Source organism: Moschus berezovskii, chromosome 4 (assembly GCF_049115385.1).
Source record: "Moschus berezovskii isolate FMDL1 chromosome 4, NW_MosBer_1.0, whole genome shotgun sequence".
Classification (NCBI taxonomy): domain Eukaryota; kingdom Metazoa; phylum Chordata; class Mammalia; order Artiodactyla; family Moschidae; genus Moschus; species Moschus berezovskii.
The window spans coordinates 82,023,145-82,043,941 of NC_142463.1; the positions used below are offsets into that span (position 1 = coordinate 82,023,145).

The following is a 20,797-nucleotide window of genomic DNA, read 5'->3' on the forward strand; positions in this document are numbered from 1 at the left end:
TTTTTTTTACTAAAGGAAAGCTTAAATAACTATATTAAGAAATTTTAACCTAATTTTTGAGCAAAGTTTCTTCTTTTATTCAAATATCTGAATAGCTTAATAATGATTTTTGTGGAATGTTAATTCCTACAGGTGGAAACTTGAATGTGCAGCTATTTTCTTCTAGTGCAATAAAATTACCACTCAGTTTGAAAGTGCTAAAACAAATGATAAATTACAGCGAAGTCCAACAACATATAGCATATGCTAAAAGGTTTAAAATGCTAACCTAAGAAAATTGACCCCCTGAACAAAGCATTAATTTAAAAATTTGGATAGAAAGAAAATAAAATTAAAATAAGTGGATTGAATAAAATATATGTTTGTGAAATTTGACTGAGACAATTTCCTTAAGATCTTAAGAAAGTATGTTTCATATATAAAATATTTACCAAATCTTAAACATTAGCAGACAAATAGTATCATTATTTCTTATGTGCATTCAAAATAAATAAGAACAAAAACATAAACAAGTCCAAATTACTATCTATAAAACTTTAAAAGATGAGGAGGCTTTATGAACAAAAATAAATATTTTACTGGATGAAGCAAGGCAAGAAATTAGGAATACAGTTTATGATCTTGTTATTATAGATAGGGGTCCCCTGATAGCTCAGCTGGTAAAGAATCTGCCTACAATGCAGGAGTCCTGGGTTCGATTCCTGGGTTGTGAAGATCCCTTGGAGAAGGGAAAGCCTACCCATTCCAATATTCTGGCCTGGAGAATTCCATGGACTATATAGTCCATGGGGTCACAAAGAGTCAGACATAACTGAGCAACTTTCACTATCTTATATTGAACTAAACAGTTATCTGATTCAAGATCAACTTTGCATAGGTAAGCAGTCTTCACATGAAAAATATTCAAACACGCCTTAAGAAGCATACTTATAATGATGTCACCTTGGACACGGTAAGTTGTCACAGCTTGTTTTATGCTACTGATTTCAAGGTTAATGAAATTCTCTTAATTATGATCAGAAAACTTTTGTAGTCCATGTTACTACATTAGAATGCAAATTCATTCATTTTAGAGTCATTTAAAAATAAATCCAGACAGAAAAATTGTATTTTCAGTACAGTGATAGGCAACTTAAATAAAAGAGAAAATACTAATGAAATGCTGCTGCTGCTGCTGCTGCTAAGTCACTTCAGTCGTGTCCGACTCTGTGTGACCCCATAGACGGAAGCCCACCAGGCTCCCCCTTCCCTGGGATTCTCCAGGCAAGAACACTGGAGTGGGTTGCATTTCCTTCTCCAATGTGTGAAAGTGAAAAGTGAAAGTGAAGTCGCTCAGTCGTGTCCGACCCTTAGTGACCCCACAGACTGCAGCCCACCAGGCTCCTCCATCCATGGGATTTTCTAGGCAAGAGTACTGGAGTGGCTTTCCATTGCCTTCTCCGAAAGATGAATAATTGGAAAGTAAAGTTCTGATGCCTCAGAACAGTTTGTGGGACCCACTTACACAGAATACAGTGGGGTTGAGAAAAGAAGAAGGTCCTAGAAAATCCTTAAACTATTGGCAGATGAGCACTTTAAACAGAAGGTTCATAGGTCTTGTAAGCCCTTATGTCTTGAACACCATCTTTTCCCTCTGTTGCTTAAACACGATGACATTATTTATCAGTTTACAAACAGCAACTGGGAGTGTGAAACTGTAGAAATGACTCATGATAACATGAGAGATGATTTTTTATTTGTCTAGTCACAATACCTATATAATTCCTATTTTTTCTTTTTTCTGGAACAGGATAGTAAAGGGCAGAGACAACAATTTTCTTATACAGCATGCTATTTTCATATTTATAGAGCAATTATATGCTCAATATAAAAAATTGGGGACTATACATACTTACAAAAAAAGGAATAGTTTGATTTATACCACCAAGAGACAAGTATTATTTATATTTTCCTTCAGTGTACATAATTGGATAGCACTTATCATCAATATTTCTAGTTTTTCTTAATTTAACTTCAGGTTTATTACTGGAGTGGGTTGCCATTCCCTTCTCCAGCAGATCTTCCTGACCCAGGGATGGAACAGGGGTCTCCTTCATTATAGGCAGATTCTTTAATGTCTGAGCCACCAGAGAAGCCCTATAAGATGTTTCAGTTCAGTTCAGTCGCTCAGTCGTGTCCAACTCTCCGCGACCCCATGAATCACAGCACGCCAGGCCTCCCTGAAGATGTTTAAATATCACTAAATATTCTATGAAGGCATAATTTTAACGTTTCCTAATATTATATGTAAATGTAACAGTAGCAAATATTTTTGACATATGCATATAGCTTAGTGGTTGTGAAAGCAATAAATTAGTATTATCTAGGAACTTTTAAAACATGGTGATTCCTGAGTTAATCTGGATTAAAATTAAAACCTCTTAAAGTATGGCCTGAACATCAGTATCTTTTGAAACATTTATTCTGTAAAAATACATGCTTATGTGGAAAGATTGAGAAAAGAACATTTTGGTTTTAGGGCCAAACGTTATTCAACTTGCTCCAAAACAATAAGTCGGCCACCTTTCATTGATTTTTTCATCCTTCATTAATCACACTCAGATTCTGCACTTTTAATATAGAAGAGTGTTGAGAGTGACTGATTCTACATGGCCAATGGGAGAAGAGACTAGAAAATAAGGAAGAGTAGAAGAGGATGAATGTGCCCGTCTCTTGATTATACTTCTAAATAGCATATAGATAAAATTGAAATTTGATAAAACTCTCGATTTATATCATGGGTGATTAAAATCACCCTAAAATGACAATGAAACATCACGTACAAGAGGACCTGTAAATTTAAAATTGTTCACTCACCTTCTCTCCTGCTTGACCAGGAGGACCGGGGTCTCCAGTTGGACCAGCTCGACCTTTGGGGCCTTCAGGGCCATCCTCTCCTCTTGGACCTACTTGACCAACTTCTCCCTGATAACAAAGTAAGAGCATTCTTGTAACTTAAAATATCTTTGAGACTGAATGGCAGAAATTATAGTCCATCAAAAGGTTATATTCTTCAACTCTTTGTTTGTTTACTCACATATTATATATGACAAAGAGGACTGAAAGTCTTTGACTTTATCAATCTTTCAATTAATACATAAACAACTCAATACAGTCTGACATTTGAAAAGCTACAGAAGTCCTATGCTACCATGAAGCACACTAAATTAATTTTAACACAGTGAGTAACAGAAAGAGAGAGAGAAAATAAGAATCAAAATAGATACTATAGGTTGGCAATATATGCTACCCCAAAATATGCCACTTTGGCATAAGGATTATTTTGAACTGAAGGCAAGTGAGAAGAGGCAGATACAAAAAAAGTGATCTACCCACCCCGTACTTGCTTAAAAGCAGGGAACAAGTTTGCAAAGGTGGTTTTTCTACGCTCTCTATCAGAAAACACAAAAATTAGTCACTAGAGGTAACTAGACCCTTACTAGTCTGGAGCCGGAAGCAAACACCAGAGGAATATATCTATACAGCAAACTTTCCAACTAGCCTTAATATACTTCATAGTTTCCATTTATCTGCCTTCCCACAATTTATAGCACTAGAAACTCAAAGTCCTTTCCTCTTCAAAATTTATTGTTCCTTTGCTAAAATGATATACAATCACAAGTTCTAATCATTCTTGAATTACTCACTTAGTGTTCCCATGTATAATCATGATACACAAGATAAATTTGTTTGCTTATCTCTTACTAATCTGTCTTGTGTCATTCTGTAATTTTAGAGGGCTCCAGGCTGAGACTCTATCAGGGTAGGAGGGAAAATAATTTTTCCTCACAGATGATAGCAGCTTTGGAAATCCCTGTTTGGAACATAAGAAAAATATCTCACCTGACTTTAAACTTCATTTTCACATTTAAGGCATTAGGTTCTAGAATGTGTATGCTATTGCCCCCATCCCAGACACAGGCTTTATACACATTTTAGGAAAATCAATATTCTATACCATGCCTTTTTGATTCCATTTATTAGACAGTATTATGTTGGTTATAAAACAAATTTTCCCAATAAAACATTTAATTTACTTTAGGTGACAAACTTTTGTTTTCAAGATGCTCACTAACAGAAAAATGGTGTACTATATTGATACTCAAAAATTCAAGACAACTATAAAGTGAAAATTCACGAAAGTTGCAGATATAGTCTCCAGGAAGCATAGCTCATTATATATGAACAAGATTTAAAACAAATCTATTGAATTAATTATATAAAGCAATTTAATCATCAATTTACAAAATATCTGTAAACAGTAATACCATATATAATATATATTTTGTGTGTTTATACATATATATATAAAACTATGCATGTGTAGATATGCTATGGGACATATATTTAGCATAGCATCAAAAAAATAACTAATACTATTTTATTTCCACAGAAATTAAGACACATAACCTTCAGATAAAAATGGAAGTGAAAAATGTTTCAGGTAGTACAAACATTTGAGTTATTCTATGTTTGTAATATTTAACTATATAGGAATAAGCACACATACATCTATAAATGCATGTACTAGTGCTGATTTTCTTTTTACTTACTCTATCACCTTTGAGACCCATGTCACCTTTGAATCCTGGAAAACCATCTTCACCCTAAAAAGTATAAATAGTAAAGCAAATATTTAATCAATTGTTTGGATAAATCTACAATATGACTATATAAATTATGAGTACTGATAATTAGGAAAAATTGTTCTGAGAAATATGAATCTTGGTTGTGAAACTTTTTCTTCCCTATTTTAAACCTTCTTTCCAGTATTCTCCCATTTCCCCATAATTTATGACTCTAAGTTACTAGAAAATTTTTCATAAATGTGTTCATTAAATCTTCTCTATCTTATGGGGAAAATAGCCATTCTCTTGTAACAACATGTATTCTATATTATTTGAACAAAGAAGTAAAAATTTAATTATATTAACTTTGGTTTACAAGAACCCTGGATGACCAAATAAATTGTCTGTATTTTTAATTTGCTGATACATTCCTATACATTTTATCTCATTCATCTTGTCTCCTATGTTTTAGAGAAATGTCTCCTGGTTCAACTTGTTCTCTATATTACAACCTCTCTTCAGGTGAAGAATAAGCAAATTAATATTATCCTTTATGCATAAATAGAGATTGCTAATTGGCACATATGCACAAACCAGGGATGCTGAAAACTTGGCATCCTTTAGCAAAGAGAGGAGAAATTTTGAACTATGAAAATACTTCTAGTCATTTTTACTATATCCAGCTTCATAAACAACTTTACTGTCTCTTAATTTCGAGAAAAAAAAAATTCCTAAGGAATAATCATTCATGTATTCAATAGCATTAGTTGAGCAATTATTCAGAGCACTGTGGAGTAATTTGAAGTTTTTGTTGTACCAATAATTTGCATTAATTTTGGCTCAGATGGAGTAGAATGGGTGTTTAGAGATGAAAGACATGAGGATAATGATAATGATGTGCTGCGCTGCTACCAGTAGTGGTGGTGGTGAGGAGAGAAGGGTACTTGAAGAATTCACAGAGCAGCTGGTACCTTAATTAGTAGTTGGAGAATGGATGACTTGCAGAGTTTGAGAAAACGGCATGACAGGCCAAGCATGAGAACAAAGCTAGGAAAATTAGTACCTACACTTCCATATTCTGCTGTGGAAATGACCTTTACAAAACACAAAACTGATCATATCAATTTTTGGTATCACTGATTCCAAAGTGCTAATGATGACCATAAGTTGCCATCTCCCTCGCCCTTCTCATCATGATCTAGGCTTTGTTCATTTCTATAGTTTTATCTTTGGTTTAAATATCCCTTCTACTTCCATCCAACACATTGGAACTGAATTTTAGAAAAGCTGAATTACCTGTATTTCCATTTGTAATTCTTGCATTGGTTAACCAATTCCACATACACACCCATCTGCAAATCTTTTACTTTCTCTGTCTACCTGGTGAGGTTTTCCTCATCTTTTAGGATTTAGCTCATGATTCTGCTATGAAGTGGTCAAGAATCTGCCTGCAATGCAGGAGACCTGGTTTTGATTCCTGGGTCAGGAAGATCCCCTGGAGAAGGGAATGGCAACTCACTCCAGTGATTCTTGCCTGGAGAATTCCATGGTCAGAGGATCCTGGTGGGCTACAGTCCGTGGGGTCGCAAAGAGTCAGAACAGGGCCCAGGGACTAACACTTTTATTGCCATGAGGTATTCCATGACGTCATTCTTTGCCTGTTAAAATTAACCTCTTCCTCCTATGTGCCGCACTCATCATTTGTTAATATAACATAACATCCTGTCTGAGCCACAGGGGAATAATCACAGGTCTCCTTCTTTCTACTAAATGCTGAAAAACAAGTGAAAGTGAAGTCGCTCAGTCACGTCCGACTCTGCGATACCATGGACTGTAGCCTACCAGGCTTCTCCGTCCATGGGATACAAGAATCATGCCTAATTAACCTCTAGCTTTCCAATGCCTACTATATTCTGACCCTCAAAATCATGATACATAACAGATATTTATTAAATGTAAATTTGGAATCATCCTTGCCTCCGTGTGAGTTTGGTAATGTATGCTAAGGTACAGACGGAGAAGGCAATGGCAAGCCACTCCAGCACTCTTGCCTAGAAAATCCCATTGATGGAGGAGCCTGGTAGACTGCAGTCCATGGGGTCGCTAAGGGTTGGACACGACTGAGTGACTTCACTTTCACTTTTCACTTATGTCTAAAATAAATAATAGTTTAAAAATATTTTTTCAAGGAGAGATATTTTAAAAGAATATATAGTGAAGTAGAGGCTACTGCTATCGAAACTTTGTTTTCAATACATTCATAATTTTAAAATAAATTAGATAGTAAGTTAGTAAGAAAATCCTTACAATAACTGACATTTTTAAAACAAATGGCACTTTCAAGCTACTAAGCTTTCCAGTCCTTAAATTATCAAATCTTAGTTAGTATTTTTAAAATAAGTTATTTATTTTAATTGGAGGCTAATTACTTCACAATATTGTAGTGGTTTTTGCCATACATTGACATGAATTAACCATGGGTATACATGTGTCCCCCATCCTGAACCCACCTCCCATTCCTCAGGGTTGTCCCAGTACACTGGCTTTGAGTGCCCTGTTTCATGCATTGAACTTAGACTGGAGGAAGCAGATTTTAGAAAACAGGTGAAAAAGGAATTCACCTGTGCCACTTGGTTGACTGGGTTATGTTGCTTAAGTTCTAAGGAATAAATCTAAGTCTAAACAGTGGAGAATTTTATTCTAGTTAGGGCACTAATTTAGTATTTCAGCTTTTGTTAATTAATACTGCTATTTGTAAAAAGAAAATAGTTTCAATTTCCTTCCTCATCTCTTTTGAGATAAATGGCTGATTATAATATATATTCAGAAAAACAAATAGTGTACATTAAAATTAACTAAGATTTCATGGTTCTTTACAAAGTTTGAAAATAGGAAGAATTCTTGTTATAAAAAGGTTCCATTAAAATTTATAGAAAATTTCTCTAAATCTAGGTAAATAATATATTACTAGGTTAATATATGATACAGAATGAAAGGTACAGCTGAAAAATATCTTAGAGATTTTTTTAGGATAAGGTCCTCATTTTATAGACTTAAAATAAGACTCAGGGAAAGTAAGCAACCTAACTTTACAAGTTAGCTTTACAACTTTACCATGAGCACTATAATCAGAACTCAGAACATTTAATTCCCAATTAAAAATATTAATTCTTTCTCTATGTATCTACTTGTTTCTTCTGAGACCATATGCCACTCAAAATAACCAATAATATAAAATTTTTTCCTACATATAACCAATATACATTTTTTTCCCCTGAGTGTGTTTCTTCTCACAAATATCTCATTATCTATAATTTTATTTTCCTTTGCATTTGCCACTACCCCTCTTTCCAAAAAGTTCACAACTTTCCTACTCCAGTTATATGCCTTTCATGTAAACACTGCCTTCCTTAAAAATTCTTGGTGGGCACTAACTCCAGAGAAAAAATTTGAATTGATATTTAAATGTATCACCAATAAAAACTGAGATTCTAAGTTCCAAACTGAGACTATATACATATATATATATATATATATTTTTTTTTTTTGCCTAGGCTATTTGCAAATAATTACAAGTTAAACATAGTCTAAGCCATCACTGTGCTGTCGGCTCAGTAAGACACTATACCCTGAAGTTCAACTGAGATGATAAAGATGAATTAGGATTCAAATCAAAGTAGCTGAGTTAATTTAAAACACATGACATATTTTCATTCAGTAGACTTGACAATATAGTCGCATACTTTGACAATGCCTCAGTATGTTACCAATTTATTCTTTTCAGAAAATAAAATATAACATATATAATAAATACATCCCTTCCTGTCATTTATTCCTTACTGATATCAAATCCATTCAAGGTGTTTTTGATAATATTATGACTGTAGGAATAAACAGTTATCCTTGAAATAAAAATGTATATTCCATATCTTTCTCATGAAATTCCCTAACACTTTGTATTTTGTGTTATAAAATGTAATATAGTAAGAATTAATGCAGTACCAGTTCTGAGCAGTGTCATTCCATTTCAACATAATCATTGAGGATGTGGGAGCTCTACATTTATCTTAAACATTTCTCCCACCAGGGAGCCAGCCCATTTAATGAAAAAAAAAATCAATTTTGTTTTCTTCATCAAATTAAATTATAAGCATTCTTTAAAAAAGTGCATATTCTTTCATTCACATTTATTTGGTTTTAATCTTAATTTACTTCTCATTTAAACTTTAGCTATGCATGCATTATCACATACAAAGACTTCTTCCAACAATTAATTCTTATTTTGTACTTTATTTCAATTTATGAAGAATGAAAATTTTAACAGAGAAAAAAAGGGAATAAATATTTCTCTGTTAGTTATGCATATAACTGGATCCAATCCAGTCTTAGCAAGTACAATCATATGGTCAATCTCATAATTTAGAAAAGTTAAAGACATGTAAAGAAAAAAACTTTAACAGAATTGATTTTATATATGATATACCTTTTTTTTTTCTTCTATAATTTAGTCCTCACCCAAAGATGTAAAATCTTTTAAAGTTTCCATGACACAGAGTATAAAATTATTAGACTTGCATTGTCTGATACATAAGAAATCATTCAATATATTTGAAAAATGAAATATCTGTTGAATAAGTTTAATTTTTTATACAATAGCAATTAAAATCACCTAAATAAATTGTTTTACCTTTTCACCTTTAGAGCCTTTGAGACCTCTGACACCATCTGCTCCCTATGGAATAAATTAGAAGAATTAAATTACTATAATATTTTACACTGAAATTAAAAAATGTGAAAAATATTATATTATCTACCTTTACTCCTCGCGGACCAGGGTAGCCAATGGGACCCTGTGGACCAGGAGGGCCCTGTAAAAGACCCAATGCAATTTAAATACATAATGCACTGAAAGTGTCCCTCACTCACATACTACAATTTTACCAAATAATCTCTAAGAAGATGATATTTTTCCACTTTTGTTAAAAATTTCTTTCATAGTTTATCATTTATATCTAAAGTCAGATATGATGAACAAACATATCATATATTCATGTTAAAGTAAGATAAATGTCATAAATATATGAACTAATATAAACAATCATATATTAATAATTCTTTTTTCTAAGATTGAAAATAATCTGATGTCCTTGATGTCTACAAAAAACAGTTATAGATTAACCAAAAGGATAAATAATTTCTAATCAAAAAATGGCATTAAATTTACAACATTTACATCATCAAGAAAATGATCAAAATTATATATTGTCCACAGCTGGCTTCATTTCACTATTCTATCTAAAGGAAATAATATATAGTATACAATAGAATGCTGACTATTTTAATAGGAATCTAAAATTAGCAACTCTGAATAAAAGTGATCTTACCCTGCTACTGTAATCCAAAAGTAGTATTAAGGTTGAATAAGTTTTAATTTTGATATTTTATTTATATATTTTGATAACTGTTGCTCTTTCAATTCCCATCTTATGTAAAGATAATCAGAAAGTAATAAATATAGATCAAATTCAAGTTACATAAACACTTTAACAATATTCAGTAGTTCTTGTCCAATTTCATTATTATTATTTATGTTCATGTATTCCACATATACTATATATGCAGAATGTGAATGTATTTCTGATCATGAGAATATTTTTTTAAAAACTGAGAATGATAGTCTAATTGATCTAACTGATCAAATTGCCAATACAGAATTAAAAGTTAACTAAGACATATCTTTTTTTATTCCCTAAATTAAAAGTTACTTCAGAGACATGATTTATACCTCAGTTCAGTTCAGTTCAGTTCAGTCACTCAGTCGTGTCCGACTCTTTGTGACCCCATCAATCACTGCACGCCAGGCCTCCCTGTCCATCACCAACTCCTGGAGTTCACTAAACTCATGTCCATTGAGTCTGTGATGCCATCCAGCCATCTCATTCTCTGTCATCCCCTTCTCCTCCCGCCCCCAATCCTTCCCAGCATCCTAAATGTTAGCAAGAATTCTTTTGAAAGTAAATACATATTGCAGGTGGAGAGTAACTATTTTCGCTACTTATTTTCTAATATTCATACCCTTAAGTGATCAAAGAAATATATACATATATGTATCTCATAGAAATGACCAAAGCAAGGCATTTTCTCTAGGGGATAAGGTGACAGAACATTTAAATAATACTTTGTAACATACCAGAGAACCTTTTTCTCCAGACTGGCCTTCTTTTCCAGGATGACCCTACATTTATCAAAAATATATACTGATGAGATGCAATATTAATGGTAATATATAATATGAAATTGTTCCCTTTTTCCCACATGTTGAGGTTTTACTCTTTATGTTACAGAATATATTAAATATTTTGCATCGCTCTATGTAACTTTAAATAATATTGGAAACTAGCATTTGTAAAGAAACATAAATTTTTATTGGCTTGGTGCAAATTTCAGCAATGACGTAATAAACTTGAGAGAGAGTTTGGGAAAAGCATATAAAATATGCATTTTATTCATCAACAGTTTGACCCTAGTCTCAATTAGTCTTAAATAAAAGTGTTTCAGTCTAACTTCTATTTGCATATTGATTAATTATACTCACATCTTTACACAGCAACTAAGAACATCACTGGGACATTTAAAACACAGCAACATCATAAACACCAATGGTGTTTTTAATCAAGTTACTGAGAGTTGGTAAATAAAAATGCACAGCTCCAAAACTCTACTCACTGAAAACAAGCAATAGCCAAATGAAAATTTCTATACCTTAGTTCTGAGTAAGTAGTTTCAAGAGAAAAAAAGAAGCATAAATAACGACCAGGTTTTCAAATAACCATCATAGATATTATATGATTACATAATTTATTGCTGTATGATAAGATATAATAAACATTGCTATATTTCTAGAAATATAAGGAATCCCTGAACACAGATGAATTTTCATGTAAGGTGTCTGAGGAAACTTACAAAAGATGAGGAATATCACCTGGACTCTCAAGAAACATGTTCTTTGAAAAGGAAGAGAAGATAGAAAAGTATTTTCTATGAAAAGAAAAGGACATAAAAAATATAACAACAGAAAATGTTTTCTCTTAGAGCCTACTAAGAGAAAAGTGAGAAGTAGGAAAATATGAAATTCTGGCAAACAGTGATCCTAAGACCACTGGGAGCTCTTTAAAGATTTTGCAGTATGGAAACTACATGGTTAAATAGAATTTTAGAGAGATCAATGTTTAATTACTGGCTCAATTTTCTTTTATTACTGACTCATACAATCACTTATAAAACACATGTAAAATATATTTTTGAAAATGAAATATGGAAATTTTAATGACCAGGTAACTACTACTTACAGGAGGCCCATCAGCACCAGGAAGTCCTGCAAGCCCTGGTTTTCCTTGTGGACCCTAATCAAATAGAAAAAAATAATATTTTCATTTAAAAATAAAAAATAATGGAAAGTCTGACTTTGCACATAAGAATATACTGCTAATAAGATTCTTGAGTCACTAATCTTTATCCATAAACTGCACACATCTAAATACTTTTTACATGTTTTGTAGAAAAATGGTATATAAAGATAGATGAAAATAAAATTTAACTTATGTCAAAGACACGTTAGTTCTTTATCTAGCTTTTAATCCTGTGTCTTTTTTAATTAGCAAGTTAATTTTTGCATATCATAATAAATTGGTACTTATAGACTAAAAGGGTTTCCCAGGTGACGCTAGTGGTAAAGAATCTGCCTGCCAGTGCAGGAGATGTAAGAGACAGTTTCGATCCCTGGATTGGGAAGATCCCTTTGAGAAGGATATAGCAACCCACTCCAGAATTCTTGCCTGGAGAATCCCATGGGCAGAGGAGCTTGGAGGACTACAATCCATAGAGTCAGACATGAGTGAAGCAACTTAGTACACATGCATGCACAGAGTAAAAATAAAAACAATATAGGTCCATATGCAATCATTATATTCATTGATATACATTGATTTACATCACTGAAAAAACAAATACTGGATATTTCCATAATGACACTAATAAGTTCCTATTCACATGGAACTATACTCAATATGAAAGAGAAAGTCATTCAGTTGTGTCTGACTCTTTGCGATTGTATAGTCCATGGAATTCTCCAGACCAGAACACTGGAGTGGGCAGCCTTTCTTTTCTCCAGGGGATCTTTCCAAAACAGGGATCATACCCAGGTCTCCCACATTCCAAGTGGAATCTCTCCCAGCTGAGCCACAAGTTGGACTATAAAGAAAGTTGAGCACTAAAGAATTGATGCTTTTGAAAAGTGGTGTTGGAGAAGACTCTTGAGAGTCCCTTGGATGGCAAGGAGATCAAACCAGTCCATCTTAAAGGAAATCAGTCCTGAATATTCATTGGAAGGACTGATGCTGAAGCTGAACTCCAAAACTTTGGCCACCTGATGTGAAGAACTGACTCATTGGGAAAGACCCTGATGCTGGGAAAGAATGAAGGCGGGAGGAGAAGGGGATGACAGAGGATGAGGTGGTTGGATGGCATCACCAACTCAATGAACATGAGTTTGAGCAAGCTCTGGGAGCTGGTGATGGACAGGGAAGCCTGGCATGCTTCAGTCCATGGAGTCGCAAAGAGTTGGACATGACTGAGTGACTGTACTGAACTGATACTCAATATCCCTTGATAAACTATAATGGAAAAAACATGACAAAGAATGTACATGTGTGTATATATATATATAAAACTGAATCACTTTGCTATACAGCAGAAATTAAGACAACATTGTAAACAGCTATATTTCAAGAAAATAGCTTTTAAAAAAGTGCCAGTTCAAATAATTACATAGTAACATTGATTAAACATCAGTAATGTTTAACATAAGAAATATGTTATAGATTATGTTATTCATAAGACATAGAAATATACTATTTTGATGTAGAAAGGACATAATCTAATACACAAGTAACATCAATATCTTCAGAGCTCAAGCCGTTTCTGCTTGCTCGTCATTAGTCAGAATTTAGAAACAATTAAAAGAGCAAGGATACATCAGCAAGCCTAGATGCTGGATGTAAAGGGAGTTTTCCATTCTCAGACAGTATTTAAGAAAACCATTGTATTCATGTATATGGATAGTACAGAGTTTAACAAGAAAGCCTCATTTAAATCACTATGGAACAACAACAACAAATAACCAATAAATTAAATAACCTGGACTTTATAACTGAATTTAATTGCATCTCATTTTTATAGGATTTTAAAGTTTCAATTCTCTTTACCACTCTGCAAAGTCATATACAGTCAAGTAATATAATATTTTAAAATAACTGCTATAAAATCCTGGTTCTTTTATGACAGTATTTTACCTTTCACTTAAATCATTTTTTGCTCTTAGTACAATAGACTTATTTCTTCAAAACAAAATGTAGAATACAAAGGCAAAACTATTTTCGTAATTATTATTTCCAGCAGACATGGTATTTCTATGACAATGACCCTGTGTATAATACTATGGTTTTGTTGTTGCTGTTGTTCCTATATATTTAAGTGTAGATTAGAAATACTAAAAGTCTTGTACTATAGGATGCGTTTTTAAAATCGAGTTAAAATTGATCCATTTCTTTTAAAATGAAAGCTCTGACAGTACAGCATTTTGTCTGCTTTCTTAACTGCTTATTATTTCCCTAAAGGAATGGCAATAAATTTAAATGAATGAATGCCGTATTTTTTGGATTTTAATAAAATAGTTAAAATTTGTTGTGTTCCTATGGGCTATATTAAGCAATATTTGATATATATTATATATATTTATATGTATAGTGTCCATTTTAATTCACAAGCAATTTCACGAAATTTCATCATCTAAGATTTTGAGTAATTAACCAATGCTAATGTATCACAGAGTTGCAACATAAATGAATCCAGATCTGTAGCCATATTTTCAAAGTATTTGCCTTTAACTAATATTTATTTTGTGTCTTGCTATTTCTTCTTTAGCTCACAGAGTTATACAATATCATTTGTTTTCTGTAAAGCAATTGATATATGAGTGATGGAAATTCTGAGAGCATAAATTAAATCACAGGACCTAAAAGTATATTTAAGTTATTGCATGTCAGAAAAGCAATATAGTGGTCATCCAGTTTGGTTAATTAACATAATGTTATAAAATATTTATCCCAAATATAATAAAAGCACAGGCAACAATAACTTATGATAAAAATGTTATTGGGAATTTAAAATCTATGACATTACTTAAATTATATTTAACTGTGAGATTTAACTGTGGGTTGCACAATCTGATTAAAACATTTACCAAGTTTTGCAAGACAAGACTCTTGAGCCAGAATAAACAGAACACAAATCTAAAATAAAATATATACCATAGACGCAAAATAAATAAAATGCATTTCTTTCATGTTCTTTCTCCTTTTGATCGAAAGAGACTGTCTTTGAACTCAAGAGCTGGATATGTTTAAAGCAAGAAGTGCAGTGAACCAGATCCTATATTTTACCTGTGTCAACATAGTGAATTCATATACACCAACTTTCCTTAAAAGCAAATTCTTCCTAAGACTCTAGTGCAGAAATGATATTATTATAGAAAATTTAATAGGTACATGCCTCAAGTGCAATTTATTACAAACATAATATGGTTATGATGAGTTAGTCTAAGATATGATAAGAGTGGTCCAGATTAAAATCTCTGATCTAAAGCACCTTTGGTGCCTAACATTTTAAATAAATCAACTATTTCCAAAAGCCCTCTAATACTGTAATCATACAGAAAACACACAGAGAAAAACCACTTTATAAACCACTTAAGTTTGATATGAAAATGAAGAAGGGCAAAGGTTAAACAAGAGATGGCTTTACACATGGACATCATCAAATGGTCAAAGAAATAAATTGATTACATTTCTTTGTAGCTGAAAATTGGAGAAACTGTATACGGTCAGCAAAAACAAGACCTGGAGCTGACTGTGGCTCAGATCATCAGCTTCCCATTGTAAAATTCAGGCTTAAACTAAAGAAGACTGGGAAAAACACTAAGCCAGCCAGGTATGACTTGAGTCAAATCTTGTGTGAATTCCCAGTAGAGGTAATGAATAGATTCAAGGGACTAGATATAGATAACACTGTGCCTGAAGAACTATGGACAGTGGTCTGTAATATTGCACAGGAGGTGGGGAACAAAACCATCCCAAAGAAAAAGAAAGCAAGAGGCGAAGTGTTTATCTGAGGAGGCTTTACAAATAGCAGAAGAATGAAGACAAGTGAAAAGCAAGTGAGAGAGGGAAAGGTACATCCAATTAAATGCAGAGTTTCAAAGAATAGCTAGAAGAGACAAGAAGGCCTTCTTCAGTGAACAGTGTTTAATAACAGAAGAAAACAACAAAAGGGAAAAGGCTAGAGATTTCTTCAGGAAAGCTGGAAACATCAAGGGAGCATTCTGCCCAAAGATGGATACAATAAAGGAAAAAAATGGTAGAGACCTAGTAGATGCTGAAGAGATCAAGAAGAGATGGAAAGAATACACAGAAAAACTGTACTAAAAAAATCTTAATGAACTGAATTACTATGATGGTGTGGTTAGTCACCCAGAACCAGACATTCTGGAGTATGAAGTCTAGAGGGCCTTAAGAAGCATTGCTGTTAATAAAGCTAGTGGTTGAAATGAAATTCCAGCAGAACTATTCAAATTCCTAAAGGAGGATGTCATTAAGTCAGCAAATTTGGAAGATCCAGCAGTGGCCACAGGAGTAGAAAAGGTCAATCCTCATCCCAGTTCCCAAGAAGGATAGCACCAAAGAATGTGCTAACCATTGAACAACTGCACACATCTCCCATGCTCGTGAGGTCATGCTTAAAATCTTGTATGCTGGGATTCAGCAGTATGTGAACCAAGAAATTCCAGATGTCCAAGCTGTGTTTATAAAAGGAAGAGGAAATAGAGATCAAATTGCCAAAATTTGCTGGGTAATAGAGAAAGCAACGGAGAAGGCAATGTCACCCCACAGCAGTACTCTTGCCTGGAGAATCCCAGCGACGGGGGAGCCTGGTGGACTGCCGTCTATGGGGTCGCACAGAGTCAGACACGACTGAAGCAACTTAGCAGCAGCAGCAGCAGCAGAGAAAGCAAAGGAACTTCAGAAAAACATCTATCTCTGTTTCAACTACGATCAAGTCTTTGACTGTGTGGACCATGACAAACTGTGGAAAGCTCTTAGAGAGATGGGAATACCAGACCATCTTCCCAGCCTCCTCAGAAACTTGTATGTGGGTCAATAAGCAACAGTTAGAACCGTGTATGGAACAACTGATTGGTTCAAGGTTGAGAAAGGAGTATGACAGGGCTGTCTGCTGTAACCCTGAGAGAACATTATGAGAAATCTCAGGCTGGATGTTACAAGCTGGAATCAAGGTAGGCAGGAGAAACATCAACAAACTCAGATATGCAGATGATACCACTTTAATGGCAGAAAGTGTAGAGGAACTAAAGAGCCTCTTGATGAGGGTGAAGGAGGAGGGTGAAAGAGCCGACTTAAATATTAAGAAACTAAGATCACATCATTCAGCCCCATTACTGCATGGCAAATAGAAGGGGAAAAGGTGGAAGTAGTGACAGATTTCACCTTCTTGGGCTTCAAAATCACAGCAGACTGGGACCTCAGCCGTGAAATCAGAAGATGATTGCTTCTTGGCAGGAAAGCAATGACAAACCTAGGCAGTGTGTTGAAAAGCAGAGTCATTACTCTGCCAACATGGTCCGTGTATTCAAGGCTATGGTCTCCCCTATGGTCATACATGGGTATGATAACAGGATCATACAGGAGGTGGAGCACCAAAGAATCGATGCCTTTGAACTGTGGTGCTGGAGAGGACTTCTCAAAGTCCCTTGGACTGCAAGGAGATCAGATCAGTTCAGTTCAGTTCAGTTGATCAGTCGTGTCCATGGACTGCAGCATACCAGGTCTCCCTGTCCATCACCAATTCCGGGAGTTCACTCAAACTCATTTCCATTGAGTTGGTGATGCCATCCAGCCAACTCATCCTCTGTCGTTCCCTTCTCTCACCTTCAGTCTTTCCCAGCATCAGGGTCTTTTCCAATGAGTCGGCTCTTCGCATGAGGTGGCCAAAGTATTGGAGTTTCAGCTTCAACATCTGTCCCACTAATGAATACCCAGGACTGATCTCCTTTAGGATGGACTGAGTCCAAGGGACTCTCAAGAGTCTTCTCCCACACCACAGTTCAAAAGCATCAATTTTTCATCACTCAGCTTTCTTTATAGTCCAACTCTCACGTCCATACATGACCACTGGAAAAACCATGGCCTTGACTATATCGATCTTTGTTGGCAATGTCTCTGCTGTTTAATATGCTGTCTAGTTTGGTCATAACTTTTCTTCCAAGGAGAAAGCGTCTTTTAATTTCATGGCTGCAGTCACCATCTGCAGTGATTTTGGAGCCCAAAAAGATAAAGTCTGTCACTATTTCCACTGTTTCCCCATCTATTTACCATGAACTGATGGGACCAGATGCCATGATCTTAGTTTTCTGAATGTTGAGCTTTAAGCCGATTTTTTCACTCTCCTCTTTCACTTTCACCAAGAGGCTCTTTAGTTCTTCTTCACTTTCTGCCATAAGGATGGTGTCATCTGCATATCTGAAGTTATTGATATTTATCCTTGCAATCTTGATTCCAGCTTGTGCTTCATCCAGCCCAGGGTTTCTCATGATGTTCTCTGCATATAAGTTAAATAAGCACGGTGACAATATGTAGCCTTGACATACTCCTTTTCCTATTTGGAACCAGTCTGTTATTCCATGTCTAGTTCTAACTGTTGCTTCCTGACCTGCATACAGGTTTCTCAAAAGGCAGGTCAGGTGGTCTGGTATTCCCATCTCTTTCACAATTTTCCACAGTTTATTGTGATCCACACAGTCAAAGGCTTTGGCATAGTCAGTAAAACAGAAATAGATGTTTTACTGAAACTCTCTTGCTTTTTCGATGATCCAGCGGATGTTGGCAATTTGATCTCTGGTTCCTCTGACTTTTCTAAAACTAGCTTGAACATCTGGAAGTTCACAGTTCATGTATTGTTGAACCCTGGCTTGGAGAATTTTGAGCATTACTTTACTAGCATTTGAGATGAGTGCAATTGTGAGGTAGTTTGAGCATTTTTTGGCATTGCCTTTCTTAGGGATTGGAATAAAAACTGAAATCCTCATAAATTTTGAGGAAGGAAGTATGGTACAAGCACTTTGAAACACAATCTGAAAACTTCTTAAAGTGTTAAACATGAATTTAGCATATACCCAGCAGTTCCACTTCTATATAACAAAAATAAATTTTAAAATGTTTACACAAATATCTTTGTACAAATATTCAAAGCAGCACTATTTATAATAGCTGAAAAGTGTACATAACTCATTTCCCTCAACTGCTGAATAAGTAAACAAAATATTCAAGCAAAGGAATACCATTTGGCAACAAAAAGAAGTGAAGTACTGATATATGCTACCACATGGATAAAACTCAAAAACATTATGCCAAATAAAAGAAGCCAGACACAAATGTCACACACTATATTCTTTCATATGATTAAATTCAAATGTTAATTTCATTCCTACATTTTGTTCACATAAGATGGTCAGAAAAGGTATATCTATAAAGATACAAAGTTAAGCAGATTAATTGTTGTGTAGGTTTGTGTGTGGACTCAGGAGTAGAAATTGATTCAAGCTTTCATTCTGGGGTGGTATAAGTATTTTAAAAATGTGATTGTGGCAAAGTTCTATAAATTTCCTAAAAATGATTGACTGATAGATTTAAAGAGAGTAAATGGTGATGGACAGGGAGGCCTGGCGTGCTGTGATTCACGGGGTCGCGGAGAGTCAGACACGACTGAGAGACTGAACTGAACTGAACTGAACTGAAATTTTATAGTATGAAATCAACCCCAATAAAGTTGATAATTAAAAACATCACATATTATATAGAAATCAGCAAAAAATAAGAAAAAAATTATATAAGAACAGGTAACACTACTGTGACTATAGGGAATAGAAATTACTGCTTAAAGAAACTGACGAGGGAGATGGGGGAAAAGACATCTCTTTAATTAAAGACTTATTCTTGTTTTGATCTAGACATTGAGTTTTAACAAGAACATCATTTGCCATTTTTCCATGAAAAATGGTGGCAATGATAACGTCACAATTTTCCCTTAATTAGATCTTGTTAAAAGCCCTTTGTCACAAGCAAACCTAATTACATGTTTTAAATAATGAGAAATGAAAGGAGAACCAAAATAAAGAGAAAGCACTCACTCATATCAGTACATTAATGAAATTAATATAGCTGAGAATGTCGTATTTGGAAGCTATCCAAATGGAAACTCTGTGAAATGTTATCATTTATAATTCAGAGACATATGAATGGCTTCTCCTCACCCGTACATTCATGATTTAAATCCAGATTAATTCCTTATATGCTGAGCCATTTAAATATCAAAAGCAGAAGGCAGGCCTTATTCCTCCCTAAGATTGACAACACAAGCTCATTTACTAGGACAACAGACGAACTTACTTTTTCACCGGGAGGACCAATTGGACCTTGTGGACCAGGAAGACCCTATTTTAAAAGAATTTATTTAATATGTCAAGTATCACATCATAAGAACACACTTTTAAAATAGTAAATGATTAGCCTTCTATATTACATGCAATGATCTATGAGTAACTATATATATCCCTCACATTCTCCAGAAGATTTTACAACAGTGTGGAGTTTTATACAAGCTACTCTTTTGGCAATGGAACTGTAATGTGATCCTATTCAGAACCCTCCTGAAGGTATTCTGGCATTCCATGAACACTGAATGACTCATTTTACTCTTGGAAGAAAGAAAAGCCTTTGCAAATTTGTTCAAAAAAAATTTTAAAGGAATAAAATAGAATGAGCTTTGTACATTCATATATAAACTCTCAGCCCTACATAGAAAATTTTGAGGCTGTCAATTTTCTTGTATAAAGGTACCATCTTACCCCATTACCTCAATAAAAGCTGTGATGGCTTAGACTTACTTGAGGTCCTGGGTTTCCTTGCTGACCAGGAGGTCCCGGCTCCCCTTGAGGACCCTGACATAGAAAAATGGAAAACAGTCTTTAATAGAACTATTTCATATAATAGGTTTTTTCT

At 34.3% G+C, this 20,797-nt stretch overlaps 1 protein-coding gene across 1 annotated transcript in view; it reads right to left on the reverse strand.

The window, feature by feature from the left end:
- The window catches only part of COL11A1 (collagen type XI alpha 1 chain), a 223,414-nt gene that overhangs the window by 101,765 nt on the left and 100,852 nt on the right, over positions 1 to 20,797 (reverse strand). Inside the window, exons 23-30 of the mRNA XM_055403175.2 lie at positions 20,683 to 20,736; positions 20,186 to 20,230; positions 11,957 to 12,010; positions 10,798 to 10,842; positions 9,422 to 9,475; positions 9,295 to 9,339; positions 4,593 to 4,646; positions 2,857 to 2,964 (exon numbers count right to left, since the gene is read on the reverse strand). Of these exons, the coding sequence (XP_055259150.1) occupies positions 2,857 to 2,964; positions 4,593 to 4,646; positions 9,295 to 9,339; positions 9,422 to 9,475; positions 10,798 to 10,842; positions 11,957 to 12,010; positions 20,186 to 20,230; positions 20,683 to 20,736 (459 nt within the window). The remainder of the gene's footprint in view (positions 1 to 2,856; positions 2,965 to 4,592; positions 4,647 to 9,294; positions 9,340 to 9,421; positions 9,476 to 10,797; positions 10,843 to 11,956; positions 12,011 to 20,185; positions 20,231 to 20,682; positions 20,737 to 20,797) is intronic.